General features: G+C 42.6%; 1 protein-coding gene across 7 annotated transcripts in view; it reads left to right on the top strand.

The window, feature by feature from the left end:
* The window catches only part of pcm1 (pericentriolar material 1), a 139965-nt gene that overhangs the window by 58006 nt on the left and 65451 nt on the right, over positions 1–16508 (top strand). For all 7 annotated transcript variants that reach the window (XM_080186843.1, XM_080186817.1, XM_080186860.1 and 4 more), the window contains 5 exons: positions 3276–3421; positions 4551–4680; positions 5019–5153; positions 8665–8855; positions 15931–16164. In XM_080186843.1, coding sequence (XP_080042969.1) covers positions 3276–3421; positions 4551–4680; positions 5019–5153; positions 8665–8855; positions 15931–16164 — 836 coding nt within the window. The remainder of the gene's footprint in view (positions 1–3275; positions 3422–4550; positions 4681–5018; positions 5154–8664; positions 8856–15930; positions 16165–16508) is intronic.

The raw sequence follows: 16508 nt of genomic DNA, 5'->3' as shown, positions 1-16508 counted from the left end.
ATCAAGTCTGTGAAGTGCATCTGTTGAATGAGCCACTTGATCAAATCCCACTCATTGTCTCACTTTCTCTATCCTTGCTAAATTATAGACTCTTCCACATAGCTTTGTGGCAAACAATTCTGACCATCCAATGTACCATTTTTTTTCGAATCTCCTTGTATGTGATAAGTTTGTATAATTTACAACCATCTTGTTAGCCAGTGCCACTGATTTTATTCCATTCCCCACCCATTGAGGCTGATCAACACTGGTTGCAACCTCGGTGTCCTATTTGGTTGTGAACTGAGTTTATGATCTCTTACTTTCTCCATTACAAAGATCTTAAAAGCTTTGCCATTTTTGCCTCTGCCTCAACGCATCTGTTACTGAAGCACTCGTTCATGCTTTTGTTACCTTCAAATTTGATTATTCTGATGCAATTCAGACTGGCATCACACCTTTCCATCAGTAGAAACCTTTCTCTCTTCTCTTTTAATGTTCCCTTTATTACCTACAGATTTGACCTAGCTTTTCATAACACCGTTTAATATCTTCTTCCTTTTGGGACAATTTTCTGCGTAACTGCAAGTCATTGTTATAACAGTTCCGATGAAGGTTGTGGGCGGAATTCTCCCAAAAAGATTCTAAGTGTTAAATTCATGGGAAAACTGGAGTAATTCACGCTGGTTTCTCCTGTGGGAGTTTACACTTGAATCTCCCACACTCTGTGCACTGCAGAGGCCACCAGTCTGAATATCATTAAATTTCAGGGGATGGGGCGGCACGGTGGCACAGTGGTTAGCATTGCTGCCTCGCAGCACCAGAGACCCGGATTCGATTCCTGGCTTGGTCGGTTCCTGGCTTTTGTCACTATCTGTGTGGAGTTTGCACATTCTCCCTGTGTCTGCGTGGGCTTCCTCCGGATGCTCCGGTGTCCTCCCACAGCCCAAAGATGTGCAGGGTAGGTTGATTGGCCATGCTACATTGACCCTAGTGTCAGGTGGTTAGTAGGGTAAATAAGTAGGGTTATGGGGATTGTGATCATTGCAAACTCAATGAGCAAAATGGCCTCATTCTACGCTGTAGAGATTTTATGATGAATCTATTTCCAACCAGGAGGCTGAAACCAGCGGTCTCTGTGAATATGCAGTGGCCCCAAACTGCCAGCTTCCAGTTTGCTAGCCAGCTCAATTGCTGCCTCCCAACCATTCCCGCTGCTCCATCTCGGACCACCTAGCACCCCTCCTCTGGCAATGCCAATCCCCTCCCATTCCATCCGACCCAGTCACTGACCTCCCCCGACCCCAAACGATTGTCCCTACACCCATCCCCAAATAGGCCCCACCCCTTAGCACTGCCTAGTAGCCAGTGCCAAGATGCCTTATGCACAGGCACGTTGCCCCTTAGGCAGTGCCAGGGCGCCCATACCTGGGGGCCCTCCCACCTCCCACTGCTTGACATCTTGGGGGACCCCAGTTGTTCTTTCTCACACACACACACACACACACACACACACACACACACACACACACACCCCCACCCCCACTCCTCACTCCAGTGAGGTCAGGCTGCTAATTCTCTGAAAGCGGGGACCTGGTGTGGGGGGCCCGTTGGAGTGAAACGCTCTGGCAGGGTGAGAGGGGCTAGCAGGTCCAGAGAATTCAGTGCTGGGTCGGCTAATCTCATTTAAACTGGAGGGAAATTATTATTTAAATCATTTCTGCGTCTCCCTGCCAATTTCTGTGCTGGAAATCCAGCGCTGGGAGACGCAAGTATAGCTAAAAATTAGTGCAGCAGGATGGGAGAATTGTGGCCTTTATGTCTGAAGTATTAACTTTCAATTGGTAATGATAGAAATGTTGCATGTTACTCACATTTCCTGATTTTATTTCAGAATTACAACAGTTGGACTTGTTTGCCTTTTGTTCCTCTTGCACGCTCAGCTTTTTAATTTTAATTCCAGAGGCTTCTTGCAATTTGGTTTGCCTGTCACTTGCATGACATAATTAACTCAATACTGTTAGCGTAAACAAGTGCCAATTCAAACATACTGAAGACTTCCAAGCTCTTAATTCACTCAACAGCAAATGCTGTTCCACCTAATTGCTAGCTTTTTATTTAAATGAAATTGTTGCTTCAAAAAATGTTAACAGTAACTTGATAAAGGATAAAATGTCGTATTTAGCTCCCCACTCTGTTGCCCCTGTTCTGACGTGTTAGTTTTGCTCTTGTGTTCTCTGTGCCTGAGCTGCAGAATGGCAAGTAACTAATGCTGAAGTTCTCTGATTCCAGTCAGCTGACTTGTGTTATTCTATAATCTGAAGAATGGTTGCAATGAGTTACCCTGCTTGTACCAAGCTGCTTTCTATCTGCTTTCTACCAGTAAGGATTCAAATCAATGTTCCTTTGCATTTCTCTTTGCTGTATGGGATCTGTCATGTTGTACTGTGTGGTAGCCTTTAAAATTGTTTTGCTGTCATACTTGGGTGATATCCCGAAGGGAATGCTGACCAGTGCTGCAATGACGATTTGCTCCCTGCTTAGTAATTTTCAGAGTCAAATAAATTCACAAGAACCCAGAGTATTGATTATCGGTCAGGCAGTTTGAGTCGCGAATGGAATCTGGAGAGTTAGATCTGCCACTGAGTTTGGACTTTTCACACTTTGCTTCAGATAATCCTACAGGTTTCACCCTTATGGGGTCGGGTGCAGGGGCTTGCCAAGTACTAGGAAGTGGATCAATGATTTGAACTTGTTAGCCCGGCAGTTTAAACTAGTTAAATTTAATTACTAACATTGTTTATGTTTGGGAGTATTTAAGGCTTGGTTCTGCCAATTTGTGCTTTGATTTTCTGGATTGGAGGAGTGGGATAGATCGTGAAAGGACAGTGTATATACTCCACAAGTGATATCAGGAAATGCCCAACATAGTGGCTGTAGAATTTGCAGTACTTATGCAACTTCTTAGACATAGTGAGTAGCTTCCACATCGGGTGGTCAGAAATGACAGGAGAAATGCAATTTCTGACATACCATGCGTCTCGTTTCCCACCTCCAAATGCCCAGTGTTTTTATATGCGTGCCTCTGGACCAATAAAAAGAAAATAATCAAATGTATGGCCTATTTGAGGCAAAATTTGTGGATAAGTGCCTGAGTGTTCCCAGGTTAAAAGCTGCATTGTCAGAAGCCTAGATAGGAACACCTTGTTTGTTATAGTTCCCTGCGGAAAGGAGAGGGAGTTAATTTGACAGTAACATGTTTGAAATGGTGATGTTTCCAAACATTCTAATTGCAGGAAGTCCCGGATTCAACTGGTATTGATATATCTAACTTTCCTGACTTTTCATTAACTGAGGAGGATCAGCACAGACAGCAACCAAACAATACAAGAACAAACGCATCTAGAAGTTCAAAAAAAGTGGCATTAGATGAAGAAAAAAGGTAAGGTTCTTAATTCAAGTGAGCCAGTCTTGGCGCTAAGAGTAATGGCAAATCTTTTAGTTTAGATCATTTATTATTGTGGGGATGTTCAGTTAAATATGTTTTGCAAATTCTCAGATACTGAAACAGTCCATGTCCAAATGCAGCGAGAACTGGACGATATTCAGGCTTCGGCTGACAAGTGGCAGTTAGCATTCATGCCACAGAAGTGCCAGGCAATGGCATCTCGTGTCAAGACAGGATCTAATAACCATTGACTGTTGATATTCAATGGCATTGTCATTGCTGAATCCTGCACAATCAACATTCTGGGTGTTTACCATTGACCAGAATCGGAACTGGACTAGCCATGTAAATACTGTGGCTACCAATGCAGGTCAAAGGCTAGGAATCCTGTGGCAAGTAATTCATTTCCTGACTCAAAGCTTGTCCACCATCTATCTACAAGACAAAAGTTAGGAGTATGATAGAATACTTTCCACTTGCCTCGATGAGTGCAGCTCCACTAACACTCAAGAAACTTGACACCATCTGGGACAAAGCAGCCTGACTGATTGCTACCCCTTCCACAAACATTCAATGAGTCCACCAGTGATAAACAGTGGCAACAGTGTGTACTATGTACAAGGTGCATTGCAGGAACTCCATGATTTCTGAGGCAGCACCTTTCAAGCCACACCACTACCATCTAGAGGAACAAGGGCAGCAGATACCTCCAGTGAATCCATACTTAATGTACAGGTTTGTTATCAGTTTCAGAAAGCAATAGCTTTTCAAAAGAAGCAAAATTACATAGCAATGTTCCTTCGAACTGTGCGACAACATAATGGGGATTGTTGCTACCTATTATCCAGGTTAACTTTTGGTTTTCATATTCCGTGCTCCTGTGCTTGAGTTTTCCCAAAATATTTGACTAAAATAACCTATTGACCTAAAACATAGTATATATAGAATTAATTTAATTCATTTGTTAATTTTAAAAGCTACAGTGATAATACCTCAAAATCTCCAACAAACTATCCAACTGTCTATGTAAACTAAATTTTGGGGCATGTGCTTGGTTTTTGCTTCGGATATTAAATGGTGAATTGGTTGAAGGCTTTTTTCTGTATGTTGATCCCTGCAACAGAGAGAAGTTTTATGAAGCTAAACTTCAGCAGCAACAGCAAGAGCTGAAACAGTTACAAGAAGAAAGAAAAAGGTTGATGGAAATTCAAGAGAAGATTAGGCATCTGCAGAGATCATGCCCTGATCTACAGGTGGCTATACATTTGATTTGTTAATAAAATTTGAAATGGGTACAAATCTCGACCTACGTCACATATAAAGCATTTCAAAATTGTTACTATTCTTGATACTTTTGGTTTCCTTTTGTACTGTTGAAGTATAAAACATTTACCTTAATTTGAAAGAGATATTTAATCCAATTATGGTTAATAACTTGACAATAATTTGTAATATTTAACGTTTTCTTAAAAGCTTGCGTAAATAGAAGGTACTTACATATTTAAAGTTGTGTTTAGCAGTTATGACAAGTTGTGCTGCAGGTTTTGCTGATTGGTGCTACGTCTAACATATAGGCTTTGTTTTCTTGTAGTTGTCAACATCGAGTGCAGGAAACTTGTCAAAAATAAAAGTTCCCATTGTGACATCTACCCCTGCGATTTGTGGCCAGGGTGCAACAGCTAAGGTTTTACCTGACCCAGTTGCAGCTCCACCTCCTGATAGTGAGGTAATGAACAGCCGTTAATATATTTTTATATTTAGTTATGCACTTAGTACATTTGCATAGTATTTTTTGGGAAGAAATAATTTGAAAATGTATTTAACTGTTCCTTTTATGAGATAATAAAATATTTTATGACTTTTATGGGACATTCCGGCAACAGAATAGGGAAAGAGGGAGACATTCAATCAAGTGATTGAGACTGGTTGTTTTTGAAGAATTTTTGAAGTTGGTGAGAGGGAGGTAGTCAGGCAAAAGTATTTAGGAAAATAATTTTTGTGAAGCAAAGTATGCTAGCAATGGCAAAATGGGATGAGGGATACACAGTATGTTAGTATTGGAATGTAAGAATGTGTATTGGCCTGTAGATTGTTGAAGATTGCAGAGGAATGAAGTGATGTAGAGTGGAAAACAAATATAAAGATTTTCACTTATTTTATCCTCTAAGACAAGGACCTAGAAGAATTTGCAAGTGTGGAAATTTGCCACGTGGAGATAGTTTAAGAACTCTAGGTATTCAGACAACTCATGGTTTCTTAATCTAAAGCTCCCCTTGCCCTAGCCCTGGATGCGTTTTTCTTTCTTCCCAACCATCCTTCAGGTCATGGTTCGAGAATAGCTTCTTCCCTGCTGCTATCACTTTTGAGTGGACCTACCTCATAAAGTTGATCTTTCTCTACACCCTAGCTATGACTGTAACGCTGCATTCTACACCCTTAACCCTAATCCTCTCCTTTCTTTCTCTATGTATGGTGTGCTTTGTATAGCGTGCAAGAAACTCTTCACTGTATACTGATGCATGTCATAATAAATCAAATCAAAATACCCTCTCTGAGCTCATCTTATCGATGTGATCCACCTCCTGCCCATAAAGTTGCTGACCGCTCAGTGTCCCTTTCTGATTCGCACTTAACTGACGTTGTTCATGATTATTTCTCCAGATACTGTTCCTCACTTTCAAATCTACCATTGTTCTTTTTTCCTTGAATGTGTCTTCACATCCCAAATCCGTTCCCATCTTTCCTGAGTCTCCATGTTTGAATCCATCTAATTAGGTTTTTTGCCTTACCCAATCAATACTGGCATGGTTTTATACAAGTCATAAATGACATCCGATATGACTGTGAGAAGGAGAAACTATACTTGCATAATAATATAAAAACAAAGTATTGCGGATGCTGGAATCTGAAGCAAAAACAGAAGGCGCTGGAAAATTTCAACAAGTCTGACAGCATCTGTAGAGAGAGAATAGAGCTAAGGTTTCAAGTCTGAATGACCTTTGATCAGAGTGTTATAAACTATTCTTGATCTGTCCACGGCCTTTGATAAGATTGACCACATCATTCTCCTGCAGCCCTTCTCTACCATTGCCCAGCTGGATGGGATTGCACTCACCTGGTTCTATTATCTATGTAATCGTGGCCCAGAGTATCACCTGTTGTAGCTGCTTCTTTTGCTTCTGCACAGTTATATCTGATATCCATCAAGGGCCCCTTCTATTTTGCATTTACATGCTACCCCTCTGAGATATAATCTAAAAGCATACCAAGGGTTTTCTGATGATTGTTGCTGGAACTCAGCTCTAGCTCACCATCGCCTCTTGCTTTCTCCACTGTTGCTAAATTATCAGACTACCTTCAGTATGAATAAGCAAAAATCTCCCTCTGCCAGTTAAATATTGGTAGGACCAAAGCCATTGTCTGTAGTCCCTACTACAGATTGTTTCTCAGGTATTGACTTCATTTTTCTCCCTGGCAGATTTGAGTTGAACTATAATGTTACAAACCTTGGTATCGTATTTGATTCGAGATGAGCTTTTGACCACATATCTGTGCCATTACTTAGTATTTCCACCTCTGTAATATCATTTAAGTCCAACCCAGCTCATCTGACACTGAAATCCATGTTTTTGTTACCTCTAGACTTGACAATTCCAAGACCTTCCTGGCCAAAACACGCTGCAAGTAAGGAAATAGGCAGCAAAGTATCGCTCAACCATCAGTCCATTCATTCCGACATACATTAACTCCTTGTTAAGCAATGCCTTGGATTTCAAAATCTAACCCTTGACTAGTAATCTTTCTGTGGCCTTGCTCCTCCCTTTCTTTAATCCCCTCCTGCCTCTTAGCCCTCCAAGATAACATTGTTCAACTTAATCTGGCCTCTTCAGCACCTATAATTTTAATTGCTCTACTTTGTGACTGATCTAAAACGGGCTTCAAATTCTCTTGGTAGCCATAGTTGGTAATTTCTCCTTATGTGACTCAGTACCAAATTTTGCTTTATAATGCACCTGAAAAGCACCAAGATATTTCATTACATTAAATGCACCATATAAATGCAAGTTGTTGTCGTATTTTCTATACAGTCAAATTTGAGCAGCCAATAAAACATGTTGAAAGTGAGCATTGAGGTAATTATGGTCTTCACAAGCCCGTGTTGAAGTAGGAATGTAAGTGGTTGTGATGATGGTGGTGATGGATTAGTTGTGCGGTTTAGAACATCATTGGTGGTTGAACAGGACAGTTGAGTTGCATATTGTTCAAGGTATGCTGTTTCAGAAAAGAGCTGAATTAATGGATTTATTTATTTCCAGTTGTTGAACTAGAGATTGACACTTGGTGTCATACAGCACAGCAGATTTGTAAAATTGTAAGTAGTAAAGGGAGTCTAGAGATGAGGAAATAGTAACTGTGGAGTGGTTGGGTTTGGTGTTTTAAACAGGGAGTGATGGTAGTTTTGAAAAGACAGCTGAATTGTCTTTGGTGAAATTAAGAAGTTGCTGATACTTAACTGTTAGACTGTGGCAAGATAATTAAGTAATTAGGAGTAGGGACAGAAGAGGGTGACTAGAAGAGGTGATGAGTGTCAGGAGATTAATAGAGTTGGGAACCTTTTTGGTTAGGGCTTGGAGATAGGGTGACGCGAGGCATTGGGACAAGAAGGGGCAGTCGTGCAGATAGCTGAAGAATTGGATCCAAAGAAATTCATGAACAACTCCCATTTGATGTCAATTGAAGGGGAAGTCACAGACAGTTAATACTGATTGGGATTGGTAGTGTAGTGGCAATGTTACTGAACTAGTAATCCAAGATCTGGAATAATGCTGTAGAGATATGACTTCAATTGCAGGTCAAAATGTCTTTTTTCAGCAATTCTCAAAAATATAACCGTGTTCAGTAATAATGAACACAAAACTTCTAAGCGTTGTAAACCCATGTGGTTCACTAATGTCCTTTGGGAAAGGAAATTTGCCATCCTTACCTATATGTAACTCCAGATCCACAACAATCTGAACTGCCCTCTGAAATGGTCTGATAAGCCACTCAATTGCAGCAGCAGCTCACTGCCACCCTTTCAAGGGTAATTGGGGATAGTCTTGCTAGTAGCGTTCTCAGCCCATAGAATGAGGACAAAAAATACAGCTATTTATACAGCAATTCTCAAAATTAAGATTTGACTTAACTGACGTAAACTGCCTTCTACTAAGTGATAATTGTCTTTTTGAAATTGTTAGCTGTGGTCTGAGATGCGGAGACACCAAATTCTACGAGAAGAGTTGCGTCAAAGAAGAAAACAACTTGAAGCATTAATGGCTGAGCATCAGCGACAAAAAACACTGACTGAAAGCAACTCTGTCATTGCTGCATCTGTTAAAAGTGAAGGGACAGAAACACAGGATACACAGCAGCTCAGCAGAACTGAAAGGTTAGATTTGAACGTATAAGCAAACCTGCTGAATTAAACTTTAACTTATCTGCATTTGACCTGGAATTGGCAAATTGGTTGGAACTTAACTGTTGTCAATTCTAAATAAAATTACTCTGATGTGCTCGGCCAAGTGGTCTACACTACCTAACGCACACAACAATTTTCTGATAAAATTGTCGCACACTTTGCTAATCCTGAAGTGAAATTAGCATGGTATTTTTGGATTAATTTAGTGGAAAGGATTGATTTTTATAAGTTAATTGCATTGACTGTGTTTACCTGATGCAGTTTTTTGGCCCATCTTTTCAATATAATAGTTTTTGGTCATGGAGTTAGTGATGGTAATTAGACCATTTTCTATTTTTGGCATGGGTTCTCCTACTAGGCATTCTATGTTATAGAACATAGAACATTACAGCGCAGAACAGGCCCTTCGGCCCACGATGTTGCGCTGACCAATTAAAAAGCAATGACCCTCTAACCTACCTTCCTACAATGTGGGGACCAGAACTGCACACAATACTCCAAGTGCGGCTGCACCAGAGTTAAGTAAAGCTTAGCTGAGACTCTGAACTGGATTCATTCTTGTGTACTAATAATTTATAGTCTATGCCTGTTAATTCAAAGAGAGAACTTCCATTTATTGATTTTTCATATCCTCTGGACATAGAACCATAGAACACTACAGCACAGAAACAGGTCTTTTGGCCCTTCTTGGCTGTGCAGAACCATTTTTCTACCTAGTCCCACTGACCTGTATCTGGACCATATCCCTCCACACCCCTCTCATCCATGTACCTGTCCAAGTTTTTCTTAAAAGTTAAAAGTGAGCCCGCCCACATGTACCACTTCATCTGGCAGCTCATTCCAAACTCTCACCACTCTGTGTGAAGAACCCCCTGCCCCCAGCTAATATTTCCTTTAAACTTTTCCCCATTCACCCATAACCCATGTCCTCTAGTTTTTTTCTCCCCTAGCCTCAGTGGAAAAAGCCTGCTTGCATTCATTCTATCTATACCCATCATAATTTTATACATCTCTATCAAGTCTCCCCTCATTCTTCTACGCTCCCGGGAATAAAGTCCTAACCTATTCAACCTTTCTCTGTAACAAATCTGCTATCTTTACCCATTCTGGTCTACATGTATATCTAGACCTATGGGGGATGTGGCTGATTCTTAACTTAATGGCCTAGACAATCACTGATTTCATGCTGTTTCTATCATCACATGCCCAGTCCAGCAGTTATGTCCTTCAGGTTTTAGCCAACAGTGCTGCTACTTCATCATTGTAATGAAAATTGATGTCCCAACCAAGTGTACATTCTTTATCCTTACCACCCTCAGTAGGTCTTACAGATGATTTACATGCAAGAGCACTGATTCATCAGTTGAGTGTGTGGTAGATTGTAATGAACTAAAGATCCCCTTACCCATGTTTGTACCTGGTGCCTTGAGAGTCATGGGCTTTAGAGTTGATGTTTAGGAGTCTGAGGACTACTCCATGGATGTTAACCATTGTGCCGCACAGGCACAATGACTAACACAGGATTTACATGCAGGAGCACTGATTCATCAGTTGAGAGTGTGGTAGATCATAATGAACTAAAGATTCCCTTACTCATGATTTGTACCTGATGCCTTGTAAGTTGTGGACTTTAGAGTCGATGTTTAGGAGTCCAAGGATTACTCTGTGGATGTTAACCATTATGTTGTACAGGCTCTGCGGTTCAGGACATTGGCTGAAAGGTATGGTTCTGAGAGTATGACTGTTGCAAGCTGTTGTTTACTAATCTGATGGACAGCTTTTGGCATAAACCCAAAGATATTCATGGGGAGGTCTTGGCAGGGTGCCTGTTTTGGTTGTGGTGCCTTGTTCAATACCAGGTAGTCCATCTAACTTTATTCTTATTCCCAAAGCATTTCACACCAGTTTCTTTTTAATCATTGTGGGGGCAAAAGCAGCAAATTTTCAGATTCACATGGCAATATCCCACTAACAAACAATCAAATAAATAACCAGCAAATCTGTTTCTTGTTTTGGGTGAAGAATAAAATTTTTCCAGTACACTAAAAGAATTTATTTATTTTGAACTGTCACTTCAATGGGGAGACATTTCATCCAAATGAAATGTTAACTTAGGTTCTGTACCTAATTTCTGCAGTCACTTTTATCTTCTAACTAAAAAAGGCATTAGAACTGAACCACTGAACCAAAATTATTTTTGCACTGAAAAATACAGTTGCTGATAATTTGAACACAGCAATGTGAATGATGCATCGAAGTATTAAATACTTTAAAATGTTAAATGTCAGAAAACATGACATGAGGGAACTATAAGTCAATTCCAACTTAAATAATGATGATCTTCTTGTGATTTCCTGAAATTAATTTACATGTTGAATAATTGATTTTTCTGTGCTGTATACCTCTGTCAGCTAGATCCTGGGTTGCAGCCAAAAGATCCAATTTTATTTCTAAGTCTTTGAAGTGCAAAATATATTTTATTCATCATAATTTGTTGATGGATTCAAAGCTAGATCCCAGTGACAAAAGCCTAAGATATAGAACAAAGAACAACCCAGCATGGGAAACAGGCCCTTCGGCCCAATGAGCCCGCGCCACCGCATTTTCCTACACCTACCCTGCCCTGTGTTTATGTGAGTGGAACCCCTAATGTAGCCAGTGTCAATTTAGTACACCAATCAGCCTAAGAGCACATCTTTGGGGTGTGGGAGGAAACCGGAGCGCCCGGAGGAAACCCACGCAACCACAGGGAGAATGCGCAAACTCCCACAGACACAGGCCCAAATCCATGTATCTGCACAGCTAGCAGTGCTAGTCACTGAGCTGTTGTGGCGCCCGTCTGCTGGTCCAGGATTAAGCACACACAATGACACAAAGTACTAGGCCACTCCCGGAACCTCCAAGAGCAGCCCACGCAGGACCCACTGTGTGCATGCCCCTCGTTTGACAACAAGGTGGACCGACACCTGTGGAATAAAAAGACAAAACGTTAACATGTAATACTACATTTTCGGTGTCGTCCTGAGGCTGTGACCCTATTTAATACCCTCTACTATAACCCTCCATCCTTGTTTCGCTCATGTGTCTATCTAAGTAAACCTTAAACAAGTCCAACGTGCCTGCCTCCACCACCCTACTCGGTAGCGCGTTCCATATCCCCACGACCCTCTGCGTGAAAAACCTTCCTCTCGTATCCAAATTATACTTCTCCCCCCTCACCCTTAGATCGTGACCTCTCGTAATTGCCCCCAATCTAGGGAAAAGCCTACCACTGTTGACTCTATCTATTCCCTTCAGTATTTTATACACCTCTATCATATCCCCCCTTAATCTCCGTCTTTCTAAGGAGAAGAGCCCCAGTTTCTCCAACCTTTCCTCGTAACTCAGTCCTTCCATGCCAGGCAACATCCTGGTAAACCTCCTCTGCACCCTCTCCAGGGCCTCCACGTCCTTCCGGTAGTAAGGTGACCAGAACTGGACGCAGTACTCCAAATGCGGTCTAACCAACGTTCTGTACAACTGAAGCATTAAATGGCAGCTCTTATACTCTATACCCCTTCCTATAAAGGCTAGCATTCCATAAGCTTTCTTCACAACCTTCTCTACTTGTGTTGACACCTTCAGAGACTTGTGCACCTGCACTCCCAGGTCCCTCTGTATTTCTATACTCTTAATCGGTCTACCTTTTATCACGTAACTCCTCCCTGCATTATTCCTTCCAAAATGCATCACCTCGCATTTGTCAGGATTAAATTCCATCTGCCATCTATCTGCCCGATATACCAACCTATCTATATCCTGTTGTGTCACCTGACAGTCCTCCTCGGTATCTGCCAATCCTGCCATCTTGGTGTCATCTGCAAACTTGCTGATCACACCACGTACGCCCTCTTCCAAGTCGTTTATATATACTACAAAGAGGAGAGGTCCCAGTACTGAGCCCTGCGGCAAACCACTGGTGACTGGCCTTCAGCCAGAAAAGGACCCCTCGACAACTACTCTGTCTCCTATTGCCCAGCCAGTTTTCGATCCACCTAGCTACCTGTCCTTGTATCCCATGTGTCTTAACCTTTTCTACCAGCCTACCGTGAGGGACTTTGTCAAATGCCTTACTGAAATCCATATAGATAACATCAACGGCTCGCCCATCGTCAACCGTTTTTGTCACCTCGAAGAATTCTACCAGATTCGTAATAGAGGTGGAGAGACTCTTCCCGCTCAGAAAGGACAGTAGGACTAGGGGGCACAGCCTCAAGATAAAGAGGGGGCGGTTTAAAACGGAGTTGAGGAGGAACTTCTTCACTCAAAGGGTGGTGAATCTCTGGAATTTTCTGCTTGTTGAAGTGGTGGAGGCAGCCTCGCTAAATATTTTTAAGACGCGGGTTGATGGGTTTTTGATAAGCGAGGGGATTAAGGGTTATGGGGAGAGGGCGGGAATGTGGAACTGAGCCACGATGGATCAGCCATGATCTTATTGAATGGCGGGGCAGGCTCGAAGGGCTAGATGGCCTACTCCTGCTCCTATTTCTTATGTTCTATGTAAGGCAAGACCTCCCCCGAACAAAGCCATGTTGCGTACCCCTAATCAGATCGCAACGCTCCAAATGCTCATACATCCTATCCCTAAGAATTTTTTCCAATAATTTTCCTACCATCGATGTCAAACTCACTGGTCTATAATTACCAGGGTTATGCCTACTACCCTTTTTAAACAGCGGTACCACATTTGCTACCCTCCAGTCTTCTGGGACCTCACCTGTGTCCAAAGAAGAGACAAAGATTTGCGTCAGAGGCCCAGCAATTTCATCTTTCACCTCCCTAAGCAGCCTGGGATAAATACCATCAGGCCCCAGAGCTTTATCCGTTTTTATGCTACCTAAAAACCTTAGCACTTCCTCCCTTGTAATGGATATTTCCTTCCACTGATCTACAGCTCCCTCCAAGACATTACAAGACACTAAACCCCTCTCCTTCGTGAATACCAATGCCAAGTATTCATTCAGGATCTCCCCCATTCCCTCCGACTCAATGCATAGCTCCCCTCCTTTGTCCCTAAGGGGACCAATTTTCCCTCTAACCACTCTCTTGCTCCTAATATAAGAGTAAAATGCTTTTGGATTTTCCTTAATCCTATCAGCCAAAGCCATTTCATGCCCTCTTTTCGCCTTTCTAACTCCCCTTTTTAGCTCCCTCCTACTCTCTCTATATTCCTCCAGCACACTCTCCATTCCCAGTTGTTTCGACCTAACATGTGCCTCCGTCTTCTTCCTGACCAAGTCTTTGATACCCCCTGTAATCCACGGTTCTCTAATCCTGCCTTTCCCATCCTTCCTCTTTACCGGCACATGCCTTTCCTGCAACATTTTCAGTTTGCCCTTAAAAGCCTCACACTTACCAACCGTGGGCTTGCCAGCTAACAACCCCTCCCAATCAGTGTCCTTCAGCTCCCTCCTAATCTGGCTATAGCTTGCCTTCCCCCAGTTCAGCACCCTCCCCTTCGGACGGCACTCATCCCTTTTCCATTTTTATCCTAAAGTAGACAGACTTGTGGTCACTGTTAGCCACATGTTCGCCTACCTCAGCCTCAACCACCTGCCCCGGCTCATTACCCAACACTAAATCCAGTTTAGCCCCCTCCCTAGTCGGGCTAGTTACGTACTGCTCCGAGGACCCTTCCAACACACATTTTACAAACTCCTCCCCCTCCGTACCCCCAGCTCTAAGCACCTTCCAATCCAGTCCAGGAAGATTAAAGTCACCCACTACAGCCACCTTATTCTTTCTGCACCTATCTAAAATGCCTCTGCAAATACCTTCCTCCACTGCCCTCGGGCTGTTGGGTGGCCTATAGTATACCCCTAGCATCATAATCTCTCCCTTTTTATTCCTCAACTCCACCCACAGCGACTCAGTCCCTAACTCCTCCATATTGTCCTCCCTCTGCACTGCTGTGATGTGCTCCTTTACTAACAACGCCACCCCACCACCTCTCTTCAACCCTCCTCTGTCACACCTAAAACACTTATACCCAGGAACATTCAGCTGCCAATCCTGCCCTTCACGTAACCATGTCTCCGTTACTGCCACCACATCTAACTTCCTCACCAACATCAAGGCCCTAAGCTCATCTGTCTTACCCGTCACACTCCTCGCATTGAAACAGACGCAGTCCAACCCACCAGTGCCACTCAGAACCTCCTTCCCCCTGATAATTTTCCTTTCATCCAAACCTACCCTATCACCCAACTCACTCCCGACCCCAGTGTCTAATGAGCTATCAGTCACATCCCCACACCCCCTCCCTGTTAGTTTAAACCCTGCCTAAACACTCCAGCTAACCTCCCTGCTCAGACATTTGTCCCTCTCCCATTCAAATTTTCCCCATCCCTCCTATACAGTTGCCCTTCTCTCACAAATACCTCCCAGTGGTCTACAAAAGTAAAGCCCTCTACCTTGCACCAGTCCCTCAACCATGCATTCATATGTATCCATTGTTGGTGGTTTTGAGTTATGGAAAAGACTAAGGGTGGGGCTTCTGACCCTACTCATTAGTGGGATCTTCCAGTCTCACGAAAGATGCCCCCTACCCTCCTCCTCCTCCTCCTCATGGCAGGTGAGCCATATAAAATAAAATGCTATTGAGTTTGTTGGGATTGGAATCCATTGGCAACCTAAGTCTCAGGAAAGTTTCGTGTCTGGTCATAAGGGCTGAACTTTATGGCCTTTCACGCCAGTGGGTTCTTCTGATCTCGCTGATGGTGCACCCCGAAGCGGGTTTCACAGTGGTGAGGGGTGCATTCAATGGGAAATCTTGTTGGTAATGGCAAGACCAGAAGATCTTGCTGCCAGCCAATGGCAGGCTGCTCCACAAAAAGCATGGGCTTCAGGAAAGTTCTGCCCCATGTAAACTTTTTGTGATAAGTGCAGAAGGAAAAATTCTTTTCATCCAATTTTTTTTATTTCTTGTGAAGCCTTTATTTTTTGTGAGAGAGTATCCACTAGCATTATGATAGTAATTTATGTTCAAATTCTGAATGTTTCACAGGACTATGGCTACTTGGGGCGGTTCGACTCAAGGCGCATTAGATGATGATGATGAAGATGATGAGGAAGAAGATAATAATGACGATGCTGGTGACGATGATGAGGAGGAGAATGACTACCAATCTGATGGGATTGCCCAATCAGAAGTTGAAACAAGTTCACATGAAACATATACAGTGTATCCCAATCAAAACAAAAGCCAAGGAACACACAGTTCAAGAGAGAGCAAGAACAGGTGAGTTACACTTCAGCACTGTTCAAAGAATGTAGGTAAAGTCACCAGGGTCCGAGATGACCATAGGCTGCCCTCCCATTTGAGGGAGAGCTAACTGGTGGTGATTTAATCTGAAGATCACCACACCTCAGGTGAGAGACAAGGTTGAGAAGGTGGGGCCTTTGTGAATAACCTCAGCCTGTAAGGGAATTGAACTCACACTGTTGGCATTGCTCTGCATCATGAAACAGCTTCCAACTGAGCTAAACCGACCCCAAAGAATATATCTAGTAATGAACAGTTTATCCAGGCACGACCATATAATCTCAAAAATCCCCTCATCAGTGTTACGCTTTCTCAATTTC

This window comes from Carcharhinus amblyrhynchos, chromosome 1 (genome assembly GCF_965287045.1).
Source record: "Carcharhinus amblyrhynchos chromosome 1, sCarAmb.v2.hapA, whole genome shotgun sequence".
Taxonomy (NCBI): domain Eukaryota; kingdom Metazoa; phylum Chordata; class Chondrichthyes; order Carcharhiniformes; family Carcharhinidae; genus Carcharhinus; species Carcharhinus amblyrhynchos.
This window is presented reverse-complemented; position numbering and strand designations above follow the sequence as displayed.